The sequence below is a fragment of the Protomyctophum bolini genome, assembly GCF_963924005.1.
Source record: "Protomyctophum bolini genome assembly, chromosome: 2".
Taxonomy (NCBI): domain Eukaryota; kingdom Metazoa; phylum Chordata; class Actinopteri; order Myctophiformes; family Myctophidae; genus Protomyctophum; species Protomyctophum bolini.
The window spans coordinates 8,907,263-8,929,566 of NC_137863.1; the positions used below are offsets into that span (position 1 = coordinate 8,907,263).

The window sequence follows — 22,304 nt, forward strand, 5'->3', positions numbered from 1 at the left end:
CGTGTTTGGTTCTGTTAGTCAGATACTCTCCAGTAAATCGTGAAATAGTTCCAAATAGGCAAATAGCTTTTACAACAAGGCGAAATAACTCTTGCTGAGTTTATGTTATTAATAAGAATGTTTTGTATGAGAAAGAGCCCACATAAAGGTGAAATAATAACCATATGCTGCCATGCAACAACACACCGGAAGAAGAAACACAGGAAGACAAAACCACCAACTCTATGGACAAAACACACATGGATGAAGTTGTGAACTTGTGACAGCATTGTAGCAGTGGATGGAAACCATTTTAACGTTTAACATAATCTGGTAGTTTATATAAATGACGAATAATTTTACGTAGACAGTTATAACACACCCACTACCCCAGGGGGCGGCTAAACATTGTCTACCGGTGGTGTTTGTAGATCAAATGGCTAGTAACCACAGATGATTCTTGAATGATGATCCTAATCCTAACATATAAAGCTTTCACCTAGAGCACAGCGACATCCAGCACTGAGATCAGGGTAATGTAGAAACCTCATATATGGATACCGGTATATACACGCCTGGCATCTTCATTGTGACACCGACACGCATCCAGTTGACTGACATCGTCATCAATTTTTGATTGATTGATTGAAATATTTATTAACAGTTTGCAGAATTACAGTCCAATTCAAGCACAAACTCAATACAATCATGACAAGCATCCAATGGAACCCTATAAAGAAGAATCAGAAGAGATTTAGCTTATAGCTAGCAAGCATTACTTACTGTACTCCTCGCGAGAGACTCCTCGCCTTCTGTACGAGACACAATATTTGGCCTTTACAGCCCAAATATTCTCAGCGGTATTTGGGCTTACAACCCAGATATGTGTCAGAGATGTCGGCATCCCGGTTAAGTTCTCACCGGACACCACTGGCAGGTCCTAACTCAGACAACCAGCTCTAGTTTGAATAGTATTTTATATACAGGTTTCGTGATTCTGTTGTGTATTTATTTCTCTTTCATCTAGTTGAGCTGTCAGCTGTGTATTTAAGCAGTGCAACAGCCCATCTCAATTCCCAGTCGACTTATGTTAAATTACTTGTCCACATCGCCAAGAAGACTGTTATTACGCCTGGCCCAGCTGGTGTCAGTCCCACCGAGAACTCATTCCAATCTGATCCCACTCTGTCGTCGCCTCCATAATAGGATGGAGCAAGCTGTGGTCAGATGTGTCCCTGGGGAGTCTAAACTCACAGTCTCATTCACCCTGGATGGCAGCAATAAACACATGCTGAGAGACACAACAGAGGAACTGGGTAAACTCCTGGCGAGAATAGGCCACAATCTGGCCAAAAAAGGCCAGGGAAAGGCAAAAAAATCTAAGAAAAGCAAAGAACATCAGCAGCCCACGGAAGAAGCCAGACCTTCGGCTGTCGGACTGTTTTATAACGGTGAGTTGGTGCCAGAGGGCACATTGAATTCCGAAGCGTGGCAGGACGGTTCGGTGCTACAGGTCGGAGAGGTCAAATATGCTGTACAGAGAAACCCTCCAGCCTTCACCACGGCAGAGCTCCCGGCCTCTCTGCTGGCTGGGTTCCCCGTCTGTCCCAAACTGGAGGTGGAGTTCGGCCACCTGGAGCAATGTGAGTTTACCTGGTACATGGAGACCCGCCCCGACACCAGGTGAGACGGGAGATATACTGTAGATTTGTTGTTTTACATAGGAAAGAATATTGTGGCAGCTGCACATGTGACACAATCACTGAATCACATATTGAGCTCCAAACATCTTCACACATACTTATTCATTTATAAAGGCAGGGCCTATATTTGCACAATATGGTTCAGACTCAGCGCCTCTGCCTGATGACCAAAAGCCAGCTAATATGTCCCCGGGCTAGATGTTTGCGTGCTTGTCACGCGGCACACACAAACTGTTACTAGTACACAGGCAAACAATGTCAATTTGGGGGTCAACAGAAAACACTGATTTAAACACTTCCCACATACAACAATACAATACAATCTTGTATCCTCCCTGTTGTTGTGATCCTAGGCAACCTCCTTGTCTCCTTCTTGTTGTTATACTGACTGCTTTTCTGATCCTAGTGCTGACACAGCAGGAGACAGTGGCGACACCTGGAGAGAGGCGGGACTTGAGCGTGTGTACGTCCCCTCCAACCTGGACATTGGCTTGAGGCTGAGGCTCTGCTGCACCCCTAAAGATGGTGACCGGCGAGGGCCAGACAAGGAGCTGGTCTCCGTGGCGCCCGTGGAGGCTGGTCCAGGGGCTTGCACGTTCGACAACCGTCACATGTACACTCTCAAAGGGCCGGAGGAGCGCGTGCTGAGGGTAGTGTCATACAACATCCTGGCGGACGTCTATGCCCAGACAGAGCTGTCTAAGACGGTGTTGTATCCCTACTGCGCTCCGTACGCCCTGGAGGCCGACTACAGACAGAACCTCATCAAGAAAGAACTGGTAGGATACAACGCTGATGTCATCTGTCTCCAGGAAGTAGACAAAGGTAGGCTGGAATCTGGACGCGCCACCTGTTGTTTATACTTGTGTACTGGTTATTAAAGGGGGCTAAGTCACACAATGGTTGGATCGGTCAGTAGGGGTGTTCAGTGATGTATTGAATATTAGGGTGTACTGTTCACTTCAGTGATATATTGAATATGAGGGTGTACTGTTCAGTGATATATTGTATTGTATGTGTTAATCAGGGGTGTTCAGTGACAGTCTGTGTCCAGTTCTTGATGCGTTTGGTTTGGACGGGGTTTTCAAGATCAAAGCAAAACAACATGAAGGCCTGTCCACATTCTACCGCAGGTTAGAACACCACTCATTTCATTACTCTTTACTCTCCAATCAGCACACATTCTCTCTACTCTACTAGTGTATATATATGAGTCTTCTCAGTTTTGTTCCGCTACTATCTTTCTATGTTTAGGTCAAAGCTGAGGTTGTTGAGTCGTCATGACATTATACTGAGTGAATCGCTGACATCTGATCCTCTGTACTCTGACATGTTAGAGAAGATATCTACCAACCCTGTCCTCAAAGACAAGGTCTTACGATCCACTGCTCTGCAGGTACTCTGTCTGTCTGTCTGTCTGTCTGTCTGTCTGTCTATCTGTCTGTCTGTCTGTCTGTCTGTCTGTCTGTCAAGAGTAACCAATATAATGTTTTCTCCTGTTCAGGTGAGTGTATTTGAGGTCCTGAAGGAACCTTCTAGAAAGATCTGTGTGGCCAACACTCATCTATACTGGCACCCTAAAGGTAATACCCCCCATATCTCACCCTGTTTTCTTATGCCTTAGCCCCACCCATCTTCGGGTGAGGAGAGAGGAATCGATCGGGTTCCGGGAAAGCATGTGTCGTTTTACATACGTTCTTTTTCATGTCAGGGACCCCATGAACTATATGTAAAAAGATTTGAGTTAAAACCGTTCGCTTTGAAGTGTGAATGAATATATACGGTATTCAAAGATTTTGAATACCGTTTTCAAATCGTGAATACATTTTCACGATTTTTCAAAAATAGCAGATCTACAAGCTCGTAGCACGGCACTCTGTGCCATGCTATGAGCTTGTAGTTCTGCAATTTTTCAATGGCTAAAGTATAACATAATGCTTAAAACACCAAAAGGGTTTCCCGTCCTGAATGGGTTAAGTAAGGAAATATCTCCCCTGTTCTTTCTTTCTCTTGCACTCTAGGAGGGAATGTTCGGTTGGTCCAGATTAGTGTTGCTCTGAAACACTTACATCATGTGATCAGTGAGGTTGCACCTGGTGCTGCACTAATCTTCTCCGGAGATTTCAACTCCACTCCTGACTCAGGTAACCCCACCTCTAGCTCAAGTGTCCCTGTTTTTACTCAACACCCACCTTGAAACTAGCCTCCAGTTTATATCTGTCTATCCACAATGTCTGTATCAATCTCTTTGTCTCTGTCCATTTGAATGTCAATGTTTATCTGGTTCTCTCCCCTATCCTGCTCCACTCCCTCCCTCCCTGTGAGTCTGTCTGTCTGTCTGTCTGTCCGTCCTTTATTTCATTCATCCATGTTTTATCTGTCTGTCCCCATCCAGGCCTGTTCAGTCTGTTGACCCAGGGTGTGATAGCAGACAGTCACGCAGACTGGAGCTCTGGAGGTCCAGAGGAGGCCTGTCCCCAGACATTGTCCTCTCCGTTCCGTCCTCTCATCAGTGTGTGTGGAGAACCAGCCTACACCAACTACGTTGGAGGATTTCACGGGTGTCTGGACTATATCTTCACTGAGCCGGACAACATGGAAGTACGTCGTACAGTATGACATTATCAATGACCTTGTTATATAGAGTAAATTAATATACAGTATGCTGATGGTTGGTTTGTTTTGTGTTGCAGGTGGACCAGGTGATCCCTCTGCCCAGTCACGAGGAGGTAACAACCTACCAGGCCCTACCCAGTGTGTCCCACCCCTCAGATCACATCGCACTGGTCTGTGACCTACGCTGGAGAACCTAAACCCTTCTTCCACTCAAGATGACATGCATACTTTGACTGACTCGACTGGATTCATTTTTATGCGCATCACACGGCACGCCAAGTCATTCTCTGCCATTGCTAGCTTAGTGTGTACTGTACGATGGATAAAAGGGAGCGCCAATCAATTACAGGTCTGACCACAGTTGATGTGAACGATGCATAAAATCAGTGTGACTGTTTTTATTATTAAATTATTATTTTACATAACATTTCTTCATCAATACATCTGACAAAATGAGTCTTCAATAAAACTTCTTTAAAGCTGTACATTTTCTTATTTTGTCCCATCTGTATGATAGTACACTATAGCTTATACAACTGGGCATGGTTATATTTGGTCTCCCTGCTCTTCTGTTGAGACCTTTAGATCCTGTGTCTGGTTTGACACAATTTATCCACTTAGAAAGCAGGCAGGCTCTATTGGCTCAGTTCAAAACCAGAGTAGAACAGGAACGTTACAAAGTGTAGCTTTAACTTTCTCCACACAGCACGAACAAGCCAGAGAGACCCAATAGTGACATAGTTACATCATGAGAGAATAGATTATGATTAAACCGAAGAAAGAAATGCTAATGTATGTAGTTAAATTTTAAAAACAACATATGCCACCATGTAGTTGGTGCAAAACAAAGTTACTATATTTACCCAGGGTAACTGGACTAAGCTCAAGAACTTGTTTACAGCCAGGCCCTGCTCATAGAACATTTCATGGTAGGGGTTCAATGCCTTGCTCAAGGGCACTTCAACGGTGGTAATGTTAACGTGCCGGTCTGGGGATACGAACTAGCGACCTTCCGATATCAAGACCGTTTTGCAAACCGTTCGGCCACCGCTGCTCCTAAAGCCTTGGTGGCATAAGTAGTATACTATTTAGACGGGGAGTTTATTTGATTAACTGCATAATTCAATCATTGATTGACACACTTTATTCTTTTTTTTAATGCAAACTTGACACCAGGTGGCTAAGCTACAGGAGTCAGGACAATAAAATAATAGGCTACCAAAAATAAATGCAAACAGGCTAAATTCAAATTGTTTGCAGGGTATTAGATTAATCACATTTATATTATCATATGTTGCATGCTTTTATATCTTTCTTATATATAGGGATTCCAGGATTAATGAAGACAAACAGGACAAACAATCCACTAAAATGACAACATCCATGCATGGATTCTTCTACAGACTTTCTCCTTTGTAGAGCACTTGGTTTTCCAGCAGGGATACCTCTCATTATGTCATTCATTTGACACCGTAGTTTCACATTGAGCACAGAACAGTGGCATGTATACACAGACATTAGATATGACACTGGTTATCCCAAATAAACCCATTTCTGCCAAATTACATAAATTATAGGGCATGTGGTCACAATGGGTTACTAAATGCCAAATCAAATTGATTCAGATCTGAGCAAAGTCTCCTGAGGAAGCCTGTCCTGGAATCTACAGAATAACATGCAATAATCGATCAATCTTATCAACCATTCAATCATCTTCATCGTTCATCATTACAGAGACCTTCGCTGGTAATATCTTCAGTTGGGAATTATCAGTGGTGTTAATGTACGGAAACAGTTTGTCAGTGAAAGTATGTGTGAAGGTGTGTATGTGTGTGTCAGTATCAGAATCACAGAATGACAGCTGTCCTCTGCTCCAGTCCAGCTCGACTCTGATCCTCCGGGGCATATCCTTCACAGAGAGATCGGTGGTTGGTCCGAGTAAAGATTCTGCTGAGTATACGCCTTCATAGAACTCTATTCTCCAGTATGGACCGCCTCCATGTCCCTTCCTCAGGTACGACTCCGCTAACACCCCCAGTTCCCACTCTGTGTTGTCTCCAACCTCAACGTCCCACCTGTGAGTCCCTGAGTCGAAGCCCTCGGAACCCAAGACATTTCCGTAGTGGTCAAATCTCTCTGGATTGTCAGGAAGCTGCTGTCTCGACTCTCCACGTTTTAAAGTGGTCAGATCGTCAGACAGGATGTATACCGGATGGGTGGTGTTGGGGTCTAGAATCACAGGAGTGTAGGAGACCATATCTTTCATTCTTTCCCAGACGCCGAAGGTCAGATTGCCCAGGTGTTTGGCCACGTCTATCAGTGCTCCTGAGACCAGCGTTGAGTCCTGTGGAGTGAGTTGGACTCTTTTCACTGTGGCCTTGTAGTTGTAAAGGAACGAGATGTGTTCGGCTCTCAGCTCCTCATCTAAGGCTTTGATTGTATGTGAAAGGGTTCCTATATCTTTGTTCAGTTGATACATTTTATCCTTTATCATCTGACTTTTCTTCTTCTCTTCCTTCCTCAGTGCATCGACCCTGGTCTCCTCTTCCTCTTGAAGAAAGTGACGAATCTTCTTAAACAGCGTATGTATCTGTTGCTCTGTGTGCTGTGCCTGGACCTTAATGTGTTCTCCTGTTTGTTCGCAGTTTGTTTTAACTGTATTGAAGACCACCAGTTTCTCCCTTAAGAGCTTCAGTGATTTCTGAACGTCCTCCTTGTGGTCCAGCGCAGCTTCATTGATGGGTCTGAATCTGTGGTTGGTGTGATTTTTCGAAACTTGACACACGACACAGACTGGCTGTTGATCTTCCACACAGAACAGTTTGAGCTTCTCAGCGTGCAGATCACAAATATCCTCAGATCCTTTTGGAGCTCTCTCACTTTCTAAAGCTCTCTGGCTTATATCCTGTAGGAAGGTCTCACACAGGTTCTTCAGAGCCAGGTTTATGGAAGGTTCCATTAGTGATATTTTCCTACAAACAGGACATTCCTTTATTGTCTTCTCTTTCCACCATTCCTGCAGACAGGCGTTGCAGAAGCTGTGGCTGCATGTAAGGACAACAGGCTGTTTGAAGACATCACAACACACAGGACAGGAAAACTCCTCTTCTGAAAACGAGAACAGGGAAGCCATTTTGAGAGACGCTCACTTTGAATCCTGATTCTTGTAGATTCGGCAGACAGAGTCAACAGCAGAGGATTCCTCCTGTAGCTGTAAAGTAAGTTTGTCCTTCCTTGGTGAAGGTTTTGTGTTTGGTCTGAAGGTGATTCTCTTGCTTTGTGTCAGTGTGTGGGGTAAGTGAGGTATAGAAAAGATTAACCTCTTTGTTTCCTGTCTGTCTCACATGAGTCAGGTATGGGGCGGATTTAGACAAACATCACATGGTACGGTCTACTAAAAGGACAACGCCTGTTGCGTTGATTATTGTATGGACCTTGTCCTTTGTAGCGTTTTATTGCATTTTATCACACTTGGGTTTCTCTACAGGGGTCATAGTCTACCTCACACCTTGTGGTTTAATAAAACTTGTGTTATATTCAACACACACTAAATCGTTGTAGTGAGTTGTAAGTTGTAGTGATGACTAAAACTTCACACTCTGTTTGAACAGTCTTCGCTTGTCCCTCTAACTAAAGTAGAACATGAAAAACACCAACCAAAACCAAAATACCATTAAAAACACACATTCTAAGTTAGATTATTTGGGGAGACAGGAAGTGTGAAGAGAGATGACATTCAGATCCAGATGGTATGAATGTGGATAGGCCTATAAACACTATAGTGTGCATTACACACATTCACACAATATGAGGAGCAAGGCACTAACTTGCTCACTGTTAGCAATTAGGAGTTAAGTGTCTTGCTCAAGGGCACTACAACACTAACCCAAGGAGTGCCGGGGATCGAACCCGGGAACCTTTCGATTCCCAAAAGCCTGAGCCACTGTCGCCCTACAGGTACGTTACAGATAGTCACTGTTGAAAGCTGGTTGACACTGTACATACCTGTAACTGTTGCCACTGAGTAATATAATTTGTATATTTCTCCAAGACATAAGTTCATAATTAAGTTAGTCATGTTAAAACATTATTTCATGTATTTTGTGTCAAGTTGTTGTAATGCTTTTATTTTGAAGGGTCAAAGTCCTGTTCTGTTTGTGTCTCGTTGGTCTGCGCATGTCATTTTTGGTTACACGGAACAAGCAGCAAGCAGCAAAGTGCAGCAGCTCCAGTGCGCACTGGTCACACAAAGACTATAAGAAAGTTCACAAGAGACTGTCTTAACTGTTATTAAGCAAAGGTTAAAATGACCTAAAGACCCAAGTGATTCCCTTCCTTGTTACGCACGCAGCCAACGAGGTATTTGTTGTTTGTTTTGTCTGTATTTTACTGTGAAATGTTCTGCATCTACATGCCATTTTATGTTAATTGTAACGTGCTCGTTTTACTTTATTGTTTATAGTTTTCACGGTGTGTTTGGAGATCCCCTTCTTCGAATAAATCAGTATGAGGAAACCACATGTGTCTGTCTGTGCTCGGAGGGAGTTACAGTGAAAACTCGCACTGTTCATCGACGCAGTGGACAACGCACGTTAAGGCGAGACACCCCAGTCTGCAACATCAAAGGACCAGGCCAGCTGCACGGAGTGATCGTCAGCAAGCACCGACAGATGAGCCCGTTCAGCGCAACCCCCGCCCCCCCCCCCCCCCCCCCGCGCCTCTTCCCCCCTCAGTCCTTCTCACACACAATTCACACACGGAAGAAAAGGTAATCTGAACGTTTTCAAGGCAATAAAGCCATGAAGAAAATGGACGTTAAATCAGCAGTACTCTAAGAAGAAAGAGGGCTTCTGTAAACGTTTGAAGATACTTAGGAGTGTGTGGTAAAAGTTTGGACTAATCTGCTCATTTAATTTAATTTAATCTTGTCATTATACAAGACACACTTGAAGTGCAAATTTAAAAAAGGACACTATATTGTCATTTCATTTTCTGATATTATACCAAGTTATTTACAAAAATAATTCAAGGTATTTGCCATTTGATTTGATATTGAAGTATTTCAACTGCCTTTGATATTTTAGTTTTGAAGTGATTTAAAGTGTATATAGTGAACATTCAGAAAAGGTAATATTCAAAGGTTGGATTAAGAAAGTTGAATTTAAGATTTTATTTGTTTAAGTTTTAAGGTATTTACATTTAGGATATTTACTACATTTAAGTGATTTTTGCAAGTTTGTCTAAAAAGGGTTGACAGAGATTTAATTTACTGTCAATATTTGTTGACAATTATTTTGGACAATTTAAAAAGGGTCTTATTTACAAGTAGGTTATTATTTAAGAAGTGATTAAAATGTCAGATCCAGGTGCACCTACAGAACAGGAAAGGGACAGTATTAGGGAGAGAAAGGATTCCCATCCCCGACCTGAAGAGGAAAGACACCATGAAGCACCACCTGAAGAAAAGGAAGTGAGTGGTGCTGAAGAGGAGGAGGAACTGCAGATGCCGAGACGAAGTGAAAGAACAAGAAACCTAACAGAAAAGGGTAAAGAAATGCAAGCGGACAAAATTAAAGTTTTGCAACAAAGCTTCAACTACTGTTATAACAAATGGAGATCACAGGCTAAATTGTCTAAGGAGACGTTATCACAAACGGAGCCTTTGGATGAGACAGTGATTAACGACATCATTCGTGAACTCAAGGGTTTAACCGCACATGCCACAGGTGCTTATGAAAACCTACGTCAAGTCTCGGCACCAGAGCAGGACACGCGACGAAAGGTTGATCAGTGTGTGCAAATCTCTAAGTTCATTGTCTCCAGAGCTGCAAGTTGACTGGATGGAAATATTCCAGCAGAGGAGCCAGAATGGCCAGAAGCCTCTATCTTTGACTCAAGTTGTACATCACGCTCCTACGCTTCTATCGGGAAAGGTGGCTCAGACCATTCTATTAGGTCTTCTGTAAGACAAGAAGCTGCCGCTGAAGCTGCTGCAAACCAAGCTGTTCTAAAAGTGATAGAAGAACAAGAAAAAGAACAATCGGAATTAGACCACTTGGAGGCAGAAGCTAGAAAGTTTGCCAGAAAGCGAGAGGAAGTGGAAGCTCAAATGAAGGCTCAACTAGAAGAAGAGCATATAGCTCTACAAATGACTCTGGATGAAAAGCGGAGAAAAATAAAGAAATTGGAAACGGTGAAAAATCTTAATGCAGCACAAGCAAGAATGCTGGTGTATGATCAAGAGAGCATCAAAGAAGAACGGAAAGACATATTACTGGAAAATAAGAGAGTAGCAGATAAACAAGTACCTGCTCTCACAAGTCATCGGTCCAGTCATACGTCTCCCATGTCACAAGCCTCTCATGACGGTACAGCAGAGCTCGTTAAGATGCTGGCAGGCGCTTTAAGTGCCAACAGAATACCAATTCCTGAACCTCCAGTATTCAGTGGGGATCCATTGAAGTACATCGACTGGAAACTATCTTTTGAAATACTGATAGACCAGAAGAACATACAAGAAAAGGAGAAGATATACTACCTACGAAGATACATTGGTGGTCAAGCAAAGAAGGCTCTTGATGGCTACTTCCTGCTCGGAAACGAATCTGCCTATGTTGCAGCATGGGAGATTCTGGAGGAAAGATACGGAAACCCATTCACAATTGCCAAGGCGTACAGAGACCAGCTCCAAGCATGGCCTAAGATTGGGTCGAAGGACAGCTTTGAGCTCAGAGAATTCACAGATTTTCTCCGCAGTTGTGAGGCTGCCATGATCAACAACAAGACATTGCAGATCCTGAATGACTGTAATGAGAACAGGAAGATCCTTTCCAAATTACCAGATTGGCTAATGGCCGCATGGAATCGGAAGGTTATGGAAATGGAAGAAGATAAAAATCAATTTCCCTCGTTCAGCCACTTTGTCAGATTTCTGACAAGAGAAGCAAGAATTGCCTGCAACCCTGTCACCTCACTGCAGTCATTGAAACAAGGTGAATCTGACAACCCAAAGTCCCAAAGACAACAAAGTTTTGCAGCAAAGTCACTGAATACAAGCTCCAATGAAGAGACACTGACTACAAGCTCCAATGAAAAGACTGTCATAAAATGCAGTTTCTGCGAGAAGATGGGACATGAGTTACACCGATGCAGAAAATTCATGGAGAAAGAAATGTCAGAAAGAATCAAGTTTGTCCAAACCGAACGACTTTGCTTTGGTTGTCTCAGGTCTGGGCACCAATCAAAAAGCTGTGACAGTAGGAGTGTTTGTGACACATGCCAAAGGAAGCATCCTACTTGCCTGCATGAAGAGCGAACCAGAGAACAAAGACCACCACAAGCTAAACCAAGTACAAGTCAAGAAACTCACAATGGAAGACCTCAATCATCTCAACACAGAGAAACAACTACAGACGCTACTTCACTTAGAGTAATACTCCAAGAAGCCAACGCACAAACGTCTGCAATAATTCCAGTCTGGCTTTCATCCACAACTCAACCAACACAAGAAGTGCTTGTATATGCACTGTTGGATTCTCAAAGCGACACAACCTTTGTGCTTAGTGAAGTAGCAGAAGCTCTGGAAGCAAGTAAAGAACAAGTCAAGCTCAAGCTCTCTACTATGACTGCAAGAACTACAGTAATAAGCTCCCAAAGAGTAAACAACCTGCAAGTAAGAGGCTTTTACTCAGGAGAGAAGATCCCCTTACCACCAGTCTATACACGTGATTTTATTCCTGCCAACAGAACTCACATACCTACAGATGAGACCGCAAAGTCATGGACCCATCTAGAGCATCTCCAACATGAGATACCACATCTGCAAGACTGTGAAGTAGGTTTACTCATTGGATACAACTGCTCACAAGCCTTACTTCCAAGGGAAGTGGTGTCTGGTAAAGAAAACCAGCCTTACGCACAGCGCACAGACCTTGGATGGAGTATTGTTGGACACCGGAATCCCTGTGTAGACTACGGCGATGCTTTCGGAATAAGCCATCGCATAGTGGTGAGACAAGTGACACCTGGTATGGAGACTTCTGGCAATCTCAAAACTGAAGTACACTATGTGTGTAGAACCAAAGTAAAGGAAATCACTCCCTCTGACATCATAAAGGTTCTTGAATCAGACTTCTCCGAAAGAGCCGTAGAAGATGATCCAGTGTCTCAAGATGACATCAAGTTCCTTTCTAAAATGAGAGAGAACATCACACAAAAGGACAATGGCCACTACGAAATGCCATTACCGTTCAAAGAAGAACGACCACACTTGCCCAACAACAAGATATGTGCAGTGCACCGCCTAACTTCTCTTGAAAGGAGACTAAAGAAAGACCAAAAGTACTACAGAGACTATGTCAACTTTATGGATGACATAATTAAGCGCGGTGACGCAGAGAAGGTGCCGGATGAAGAATTGGACAGTCAGTCCGTTTGGTACATTCCTCATCATGGAGTTTACCATCCACATAAACCAGAGAAAATACGTGTAGTATTTGACTGTTCCGCAAAGTTTCATGACACATCCCTCAACGACCATCTGCTCACCGGCCCTGATTTAACTAACACCATGGTGGGTGTCCTATGCCGCTTCCGCAAGAGTTCTGTCGCAGTCATGTGCGACGTTGAAAGAATGTTCCACCAGTTTCACGTGAGAAAGGAAGATCAAGATTATTTAAGATTTCTGTGGTGGGAGAATGGCAATATGGAAACCGCACCATCAACCTACAGGATGAAGGTTCACTTGTTTGGAGCGGCCTCGTCTCCTGGCTGTGCCAATTTCGGCCTGAAACATTTGGCAGCACAAGGGCAAGGTCAGTTCAGTGAAGATGCCATACGCTTCATTCAAAGAAATTTCTATGTAGACGATGGTCTAACCAGTGTTCAAACTGAAGAAGAAGCAAGCCAGCTTGTCAAGGAAGCAAGAGAACTTTGCTCCACTGGAAAGTTAAGACTTCATAAGTTTGTCTCCAACAGTGAGAAAGTGATGGCAACAATTCCGGAAGGAGAACGTGCTGCAATCAAAGATCAAGACATGGCCTTGAGTTTACCTCACATTGAAAGAGCTCTAGGAGTGGAGTGGTGTATAACTTCTGACACCTTCAAATTCAGAGTTAAAGTGAAACCCAATCCACTAACAAGAAGGGGCGTGCTCTCTACTGTAGCGTCCATGTATGATCCCTTGGGGTTCCTGTCACCCTTCATCCTTCTGGGGAAACAAATACTCCAACAAATGTGCAGAGAGAAGGTCGGCTGGGATGAGGAACTTCCAGAAAATCTCAGACCTCAGTGGGAGTCCTGGATTAGAGACCTACCCAATTTAGCTGAAATGCAAATTGAAAGATCCTACTTACCTTCAAGTTTCGGCGACGTCAAAAGGTATGAGCTGCACCATTTTGCTGACGCGAGTGTCTCTGGATACGGTGTATGTACTTACCTGCGAGCCGTCAACAAGTCAGATGAAGTCCATTGCTGTCTGGTAATGGGAAAGTCAAGAGTTACGCCAACCAAAGTCACTACTATACCAAGACTGGAACTCTCAGCGGCTGTTGTAGCAGTTCGAACCAGTGACATGCTCCGAAACGAGCTAGAAATCCAAGATCTGCAAGAGTTCTTTTGGACAGATTCCACAGTCGTTCTAGGCTACATAAACAATGATGCCAGAAGGTTCCAAGTGTTTGTAGCCAACCGTATACAGAGAATCAAGTCAAGTACAAAGCCTGAACAGTGGGCTCATGTAGCCTCTGAAGACAATCCGGCAGATCACGCCTCCCGAGGTTTGACTGCAGAGCAACTTAAGACCTCAAACTGGTTCATAGGACCAAAGTTTCTCTGGAAAAGACAGCTACCCATAAGAGAGTGCAAGGTGGGAGAAATCAAGGAAGATGATCCTGAACTCCGTAAGGCTTTTGTGTGTACCACCAAGGCAGAAGAAGCTAGATCATTGCTGGATCGCCTAGAGAAGTTCTCTGATTGGTCAAGAGGAGTAAGAGCTATTGCCAGATTGAAACGACATGTCAAAGAACACAAAGGGGTGAAACAACAAACCAGTGAAAGTACAAGTCTGGAAGAAAGGAAAGAAGCAGAACTTGCCATCATCAAGCTAGTTCAAGCAGAAGCATTCTCAGATGAGATAAGGAGCTTGGAACTTAAGAAAGCAGTTACCAAGACTACGGACAGTAAACTGTGCAAGCTAAATCCATTTTTGGATGAAGAAGGCATTCTAAGAGTGGGAGGACGCTTGAGTCAGGCCGCGTTACACCCACACGTGAAGCATCCAGCCATACTCCCAAAGAGCAGCCACATTACAGCTTTACTCATTAAGCACTTCCACGAAAAGGTGCATCATCAAGGACGTGGAATGACGATGAACGAACTGCGAGCCAATGGATGGTGGATCCTGGGATGCAGTAGCGCCGTCTCGTCGCACATATTCAAATGTGTCAAGTGTCGAAAGTACAGAAGAAGTACTGAGGAACAGAGAATGGGTGACTTACCTGAAGATAGAACAGAGGCAACTCCACCCTTCACTTACACAGGCATAGACTGCTTCGGTCCGATCTATGTTAAAGAAGGAAGGAAGGACATCAAAAGATATGGACTCATACTTACCTGTCTATGCTCAAGGGCCATACACATTGAAGTTGTTGATGATATGACAACTGACGCATTTATCAACGCTTTGAGAGCGTTCATTGCCATAAGAGGAAATATTCGTCAACTAAGAAGTGACCAAGGCACCAATTTTGTTGGTGCAAGGAGAGAGTTTGCAGAACTCATGAGAGAAATGGACCAAGAAAGAGTGAAGGCTCTCGGATGTGAGTTTCTTATGAACCCCCCAGCGGCTAGTCACATGGGCGGCATTTGGGAGAGGCAAATAAGAACCATAAGAAGTGTTCTTACTGCTGTTCTCGACCAGTCGGCACAAAGGCTCGACACAACCTCACTAAGGACATTCCTATATGAGGTCATGGCCATCATTAACAGCAGACCACTTACCGTTGAACACTTGAATGACCCATCTGGACCTGAACCTTTAACTCCAAACCATATCCTTACAATGAAGTCCACACTACTACTGCCACCACCTGGACAATTTGTTAAAGAAGATCTTTATCTCAAGAAGAGGTGGCGCAGAGTCCAGTATTTGGCCAATGAGTTTTGGACTCGTTGGAGAAAGGAATATCTTTTGAACCTACAGTCAAGACAAAAGTGGCACAAGGACAGAAGGAACTCGAAGGTCAACGACATTGTCCTTCTGCAAGACGATCTGGCACCACGCAACAAATGGAAGCTGGCCAGAATCACCGATGTCTACCCAGGGTCAGATGGTAGGGTGAGAAAACTAAAACTGATGATTAGCGACACCACATTTGACAAAAAGGGAAAGCCCACAACTAAAACAGGGTTTCTTGAGAGACCTGTACAGAAGGTTGTCACTCTGCTTGAAGCAGAGGAAAGGGTTTAATGTTTTGCCTGAAATTTCATGGGAAAGGTTTAATAACTGTAATGGTTTACTTTATTTTGAAGTTAAGAAGAAATCCCACTTGAAGGTTTGTGAGATTTGGTGGGAGTGTAACTGTTGCCACTGAGTAATATAATTTGTATATTTCTCCAAGACATAAGTTCATAATTAAGTTAGTCATGTTAAAACATTATTTCATGTATTTTGTGTCAAGTTGTTGTAATGCTTTTATTTTGAAGGGTCAAAGTCCTGTTCTGTTTGTGTCTCGTTGGTCTGCGCATGTCATTTTTGGTTACACGGAACAAGCAGCAAGCAGCAAAGTGCAGCAGCTCCAGTGCGCACTGGTCACACAAAGACTATAAGAAAGTTCACAAGAGACTGTCTTAACTGTTATTAAGCAAAGGTTAAAATGACCTAAAGACCCAAGTGATTCCCTTCCTTGTTACGCACGCAGCCAACGAGGTATTTGTTGTTTGTTTTGTCTGTATTTTACTGTGAAATGTTCTGCATCTACATGCCATTTTATGTTAATTGTAACGTGCTCGTTTTACTTTATTGTTTATAGTTTTCACGGTGTGTTTGGAGATCCCCTTCTTCGAATAAATCAGTATGAGGAAACCACATGTGTCTGTCTGTGCTCGGAGGGAGTTACAATACCGGTATATATTTTCATATTCACTGTTGATAGTCTGCATGTACATAATGTATAGCCATTCATATATTCTGTAGTCTATATTTAGTCATACATTTATTTACGGGTGATTTTATGACATTTATACTTATTTTTATTGGCACAGCTGTATTGTAGAGATCCACAGATATGGAAATTATTGGCCGATACCAATACCAATGTTTGTTTATTACTGTTCAGAATCTGCAGAAACACAATATAATTACCTTTACTTGATTTACTTTACTTGATCGAAGGTCAGCTGGACACACAGTAGCCTCGGACTGAAAAGTGACTGGAGTTAGTTAAAAAAGAAAAAACCTTGAATATGACATGATAATGTTTCCGTGATTATGGTAAGCTTACATTTCATATAACACACCATAGAGTAAAAAAACTCCTGTAACTTAAACCAGCAAATCAAAAGCTCATGGAAAACATCTGAAAAGAAAATGGCGTACAGTCAACCATATCAATGGTATCCTGTCTATTCATTGTTTCTACTCAGGTAATGGACAAGGAGCAGCCAAACCTTATCAAACTGTCTCTCCCTGTTTCTCAGGAAATACCTTATTCTCTCAAGATGAAGTGTACTAGTCATTTCATTTAACCAGTGCTTAAATGCAGGAGCCTCCTCCTTCTTCCAGTGTGTCAAAATGAGTTTTATTCCGCAGTAATCAGACCATATGAGAAGAGTTGTTTCTGTGCTCTCTTCAACATAGGCATGGAGTCTGACAAACCCAGAATAATTATTACAGGATCGGGGTCAATATGGCCAAAGCCAATGTTGACGCTCCACCCGTGCCATGTGTGTGAGTGTGTGTCATCACTCATTGAGGACTGTAACAATAACAATGTCACAGGTATTTTTCTCCTTGCTTCTCATTCAATCAGCTCATTGAATTTGTTAATTTTAATTCAATTTCAAAGTCAAAAGACATGACTTTAAAACAGAATACTCATGTGTTTTATTGTACAGATCAGAGCAGTGTGATAATTATGTTAATTTACAGTAACAGACAGACAGTTTACAGACTCATCAACGGAACATATCAAGAAATGAATGAATTTTATATTGTAATCTAATCTATTTGATTTGAAATAGAGGGTATGCACATGCATAAAGTGAGTGGCAAATCGAGTGTCAAAGTGAGCTTAGTCTATAGTCTATACTCTATAGTAACATTTCATTGAACAAAGACAAGAGAGGACCTTATCAGATACCCCTCATCCCTCATTCTACTAACGTCCCATTCTCTCTTCCTGTCTTTCCGTCCTCGCTTTCTGAAAAGCCTTTTCCTTCTCTTCTCAATCAGTCGTGCAGGCTCTCTGGCCTGTCCTCTGATTGGTTGGACTGCCCTCTGGCTGATTGGTCCCTCCATAGCATATAAAGCCTCGTCCAATAGTGCGTTCCCTCTGAGAGAGTAGCTGATGTCGAACCAGGTGAGGACAGAACCACGGTACGGCCTGGATGCACACACACACACGCACACGCACACACACACACACACACACACACACACACACACACACACACACACACACACACACACACACACACACACACACACAATGAGGCATTTGACTAGAGCTTTAGGGTGTTGTATGTACTGAATGCACAACCACACACACACACACACACACACACACACACACACACACACACACACACACACACACACACACACACAGGCACATAGGCCCTCATTTATCAATCGAGTGTAAAATCTGCCACAGATTCGAGTGCAGGTTTCGTAGTACACCCACGTCGCCACGGCATTTATAAAGTGATCGCAAACAGCTGATCCTTCCTTAATTTCGTTCTCACGTTAATAAATGTGACGGCTGAAATCTATCTGGCACGCCCTATGAAATCAAGCCTCGCCCTCGTTTTTGCGACCTGAAAACGGCAATACGTTTACTGAAACCATGGCAACATGAAAAAATAGGTTTCTCCCGTGCCTTGCTGCGCCTCACTCTCTCATACACACGCACAGACGCACAGCACGCACACGCAACTTGCAAGCTGCCCAACTAACTGGTGTGTTGTTAAATAAATAAAAAACGAACACCTGCATGAATTAAATAAAGTTGTAGGCCTACCCTGTCTGTTTCTCCTCTCGCTTCCCTTATTGCTGCCCGCCTCACGGTCCTCACCCCCGCACGCCACGCACGCACGCACGCACATATCGCAATTTGCAAGCAACTTTCACTGTGTGTTGTTAGTTGTATATTAAATTATTAAAGTATTTTTAATTTAATATACAACAAGATATATTAGTGAACGAAAACCTGAACCTGAACCATAATTAAATAACAAATAGGCACACACACGAACGGTGACACGCTGCTGTTTTGCAGGTGCTCCTCCTGTCCTGTCTGTCTGTCTCTCTCTATCACTGTGGTCCGTCCGTGACCAACTGCATGCACGTTCGACAGTCTAATTAGATTGCCTCGCAGTCGCTGCAGTGGCTGCAGGACTGTCAACTCAATTATATTAATGTGCAGCCAAAATATATGGTAGCCTACTGGTGGTGGTGGGCTGACTGGCTGGGTTAGCCTATACCTATCGCCGATGCGGTTCCCATGCACTTGCGCTGGGCTGGCACGGCACATTTGACATTCCAGTGACACGTCAGGTTTATTAAACGAGGAGGAGATTGCATATACCGTAACTCCAGAAAGACAAGTGCTGTTGGCCTGCTGTAGATTACAGTATATAGGCTACCCATGCATGTTGGGACTCTCCGCAGCTGCATTGCACTATAGGCTACTTTCCAACGTCATGGAAATATTCCAGCACAGACAGCCCAAATCCGCATGTATGCCGCATGGACATACATGCAGCATGAGAGAGGCTATCATGTCGTCAAGGCAGTCATAATCAACGTTTATGTAGTGATTTCTGATTTGATCATTGATGAACGAATCATAAACATATGGATGAAGGCTTGCCGCTTGCATGTGTGCTGGTATGTGTTGGCGACGCACGCCGCGCGGTCCCGTCCTCCCGAGCCCCGAAAATGATCTCGCTTTTATCTGAACTGTCAAAACTGTCAAAACCTGTCTAAGCACTTATTTAAATGGTGAATGATTAAGTCCCTTACGCCTATAGCCTGCTAGTAGGCTACTTACTACAAATAGGCAGCTGTATGCTTGTCATTGTCACTTGGAAATAAAGGCGTGCAGTCCATTTATGCCTTTTTTTAATAAAATAAGCACAATCATAAGCCGCATCACCGCATGCGCTCCAAAAAGTTGCTTGCATAACAAGGCCAGTAAATCACTGTTTGATTAAGCACAAACTAATACATTGTAAACATGTTATATTGTTTTTAATTGCGCGATTTTAATTACTTGTAAAGTTGGAAATCTCTCCCTTTTTTTTTTACATACACATACCGTTTTATATTAACATTTTAGGAGAGAAAACATATGTTTAGATGCCTGTGACAGCGTGTCAGCAGTTCAGACAATGCTGCTCCGCAGCTCGAAGACAGAAAAAAATGCGTACGCCAGCTGAGGACCAACCGTGGATTTTCAACGTTGTCACGTTCAATTTCAAGCTTTGGCGGAAATGGTAAATGTCAAAAATGTCGGCAATTTCGGCGTGCACCCATATTTTGGCGTACGCACGGTTGATAAATGAGGGCCATACCCTCTAGAAGCATAGGTCATGTATGAGTAGACATCATCAGTGGTCAGACAGGAACTCCACACCTGGACATCAGTCAGCTGACCGTCAATGTTACTGAGATCAATTACAGGAGCACCTGTCCACTCATAGTACTAAACACACACACACACACACACACACACACACACACACACACACACACACACACACACAATATTCAAACTCTGTACATGTGATAGTGAGTGATACCACTCATCCACCTGGCAGTCAGAGGAGAGAGAAAGGCTTATTTGAATATTGTATAAGAGTAATTCCGTCTCTCCTTCTCTTGTCCTCTCCTCACCTGCGTTGGCAGTTGCTTCCTGATGCTCATAGCCCCTCCTCTAAACACCTGGGCCACGCCCTTTCTGCTATCCACAGCGACACACACGCTGGTCCAGAGGTCACTGGTGTATGGCCAGAGCTGCCTATTAGCTTTGAAGCTCAGTTCAGAATAAACTGAACTGTCTAAAGTTCTGAGAGTCAGCAGGTGGGTCCCAAAACTGTCGGTTGACAGGGTCATACTAGAGTTCATACTGAGGGTGAAGATGGGATCCGGGTACCCATAGTTGACTTCAACCATGTAACGCACGCACACAGACACACCTACACACATCAGAAGAATCACACATTAGTCCATTAGTTTACATTAGTTAGTGTGAAGTGATCTCTACTGGTCCATTAGATTACATTAGTGTGATCTACTGGTCCATTAGTTTACATTAGTTAGTGTGATCTCTACTGGTCCATTAGATTACTTTTAGATCACCAGATCAGTAAGAGCTTCCGCTAAATGACTGAAGCTGAAATAGCAGGAAATTAAACAGGCTGTTCTAATTCACAAGAACAGAACACTAATCTGACCAAACTCACCTCCTCTAGGAGACGCTGTGGTTGAGGGTGGGAGTGTTGTGGCTGGGAGTGTTTGAGTTAGGGGTGTTGAGGGTGGGAATGTTGAGGTTAGGGGTGTTGAGGGTGGGAATGTTGAGGTTAGGGATGTTGAGGGTGGGAGCATTGTGGCTGGGAGTGTTGAGGTTGCTGCTGTGGTTGCTGCTGTCGGCCATGGCCAGTAGGAGGTGGTATAAGGAGTCCGTGAGGGAGACGGGGATGATGGATTGAATGAGGGAGGGTAGAGGGAGACTCCTCCTCCTCCTCCCTTGGACAGAGTAAACATCCGGCCTTGCAAGTTTGTACCACTACCTGGATAGATTGAAGAAAAGGATTGAATATAGTTGTGTCGTGTACTGGTGTGTGTGTGTGTGTGTGTGTGTGTGTGTGTGTGTGTGTGTGTGTGTGTGTGTGTGTGTGTGTGTGTGTGAGAGTGAGAGTGTGTGTGTGTGTGTGTGTGTGTGTGTGTGTGTGCACGCGTGCACGCGCAGAGCTGTCTATACTTACCAGATGTAGTCATAGACTCCACCATCAGTATCATATTGAGAATGTAGAGGACAGCTGGTCTGTTCGGCCTCATGGTCATTAGTGCTGTCCAGCAGAGCTCTTCAGGAAACACTCTATTATGTTTTTATCTGCCTACTTCTCTGTCCGTCTGTGTGCAGGCTGCTCCTTGTCTGCCGTCTTTCAAAACAAGCTGCACTAGATATCACAGTAGGTTTCGTTTCTGTTCACAGCAGTGGTATCACTTCCTGTTAACACTCCACCCCTCCCCCCGATCATGCTGGTTGTTTGACTTTTGGCCTCGTGTCATTGATTTGTATTTTAAAAGTACAGTAGTGGTAGTAGTATTGTGGTAGTACAGTACAAGGAAATATGCATTGTAGGCCTTTATATGCTTCCATAAAATGCCCTGCTCACCCAAAATCACACAACATTAAAATGTGTTGCCTTTTCCTCTTGAAAATCTGTTATTTTTGGTGAGCGTCATGTGATGATGCACAAAGTAGACGTTAATAGGTAGTTTATCCAGAGATCAGTCAGCAGGGTAAGAGTGAAATTATGGTTAAAATGTTTATATGAACTACAAAGTAACCAAGCGGACATAAAACCTATAGTACAGTCACAACAGTTCTAGTAGTAGTCATGATGATAGTACTGCATGTGTATTGTGGTACCTGTGCATTCATACTACCAACCTGTGTGTTGTAGCAGTAGTGTCTCCATAAGGGTCTGATGATACTCTGTCCTCCAACGTCCCACACAGTAAAACTGATGTTTATATATTCTACAGTCTCCACATTAAAA

The 22,304-nt window shown here is 43.5% G+C and overlaps 3 protein-coding genes across 6 annotated transcripts; 1 reads left to right on the forward strand and 2 right to left on the reverse strand.

Annotated features, from left to right (window-relative positions):
- The first annotated feature begins 218 nt into the window (after positions 1-218).
- pde12 (phosphodiesterase 12) lies at positions 219-4,780 on the forward strand. 3 transcript variants are annotated; one of them, XM_080782183.1, is made up of 9 exons: positions 219-512; positions 1,186-1,662; positions 2,089-2,507; positions 2,710-2,815; positions 2,937-3,078; positions 3,187-3,265; positions 3,704-3,826; positions 4,078-4,283; positions 4,376-4,780. In XM_080782183.1, the coding sequence occupies exons 2-9, from the start codon at positions 1,187-1,189 to the stop codon at positions 4,493-4,495; spliced, it is 1,671 nt and encodes a 556-aa protein (XP_080638309.1). In that variant the 5' UTR covers positions 219-512; position 1,186; the 3' UTR covers positions 4,496-4,780. The 3 variants fall into 3 exon arrangements, with proteins under 3 accessions (XP_080638309.1, XP_080638307.1, XP_080638308.1); XM_080782181.1 differs by having other exon boundaries at positions 219-1,662; XM_080782182.1 differs by having other exon boundaries at positions 219-1,662; positions 2,937-3,054.
- Positions 4,781-6,003: 1,223 nt separating this feature from the next.
- On the reverse strand, positions 6,004-7,431 carry LOC308326604 (E3 ubiquitin-protein ligase TRIM35-like; the record flags this gene model as incomplete). The annotated part of the gene is made up of 1 exon (XM_080779552.1): positions 6,004-7,431. One exon carries the CDS (start codon positions 7,429-7,431, stop codon positions 6,004-6,006), a length of 1,428 nt encoding a protein of 475 aa, XP_080635678.1.
- Positions 7,432-17,322: 9,891 nt separating this feature from the next.
- LOC308326796 (uncharacterized protein) lies at positions 17,323-21,703 on the reverse strand. Of its 2 annotated transcripts, none has more exons than XM_080779827.1 (5): positions 21,504-21,703; positions 20,982-21,308; positions 20,413-20,714; positions 20,091-20,221; positions 17,323-17,899 (listed from the first exon to the last, which is right to left on the reverse strand). In XM_080779827.1, exons 1-5 carry the CDS (start codon positions 21,580-21,582, stop codon positions 17,620-17,622), a joined length of 1,119 nt encoding a protein of 372 aa, XP_080635953.1. In that variant the 5' UTR covers positions 21,583-21,703; the 3' UTR covers positions 17,323-17,619. The 2 variants fall into 2 exon arrangements, with proteins under 2 accessions (XP_080635953.1, XP_080635952.1); XM_080779826.1 differs by having other exon boundaries at positions 20,982-21,304; positions 21,500-21,703.
- Between the last annotated feature and the right edge of the window lie 601 nt (positions 21,704-22,304).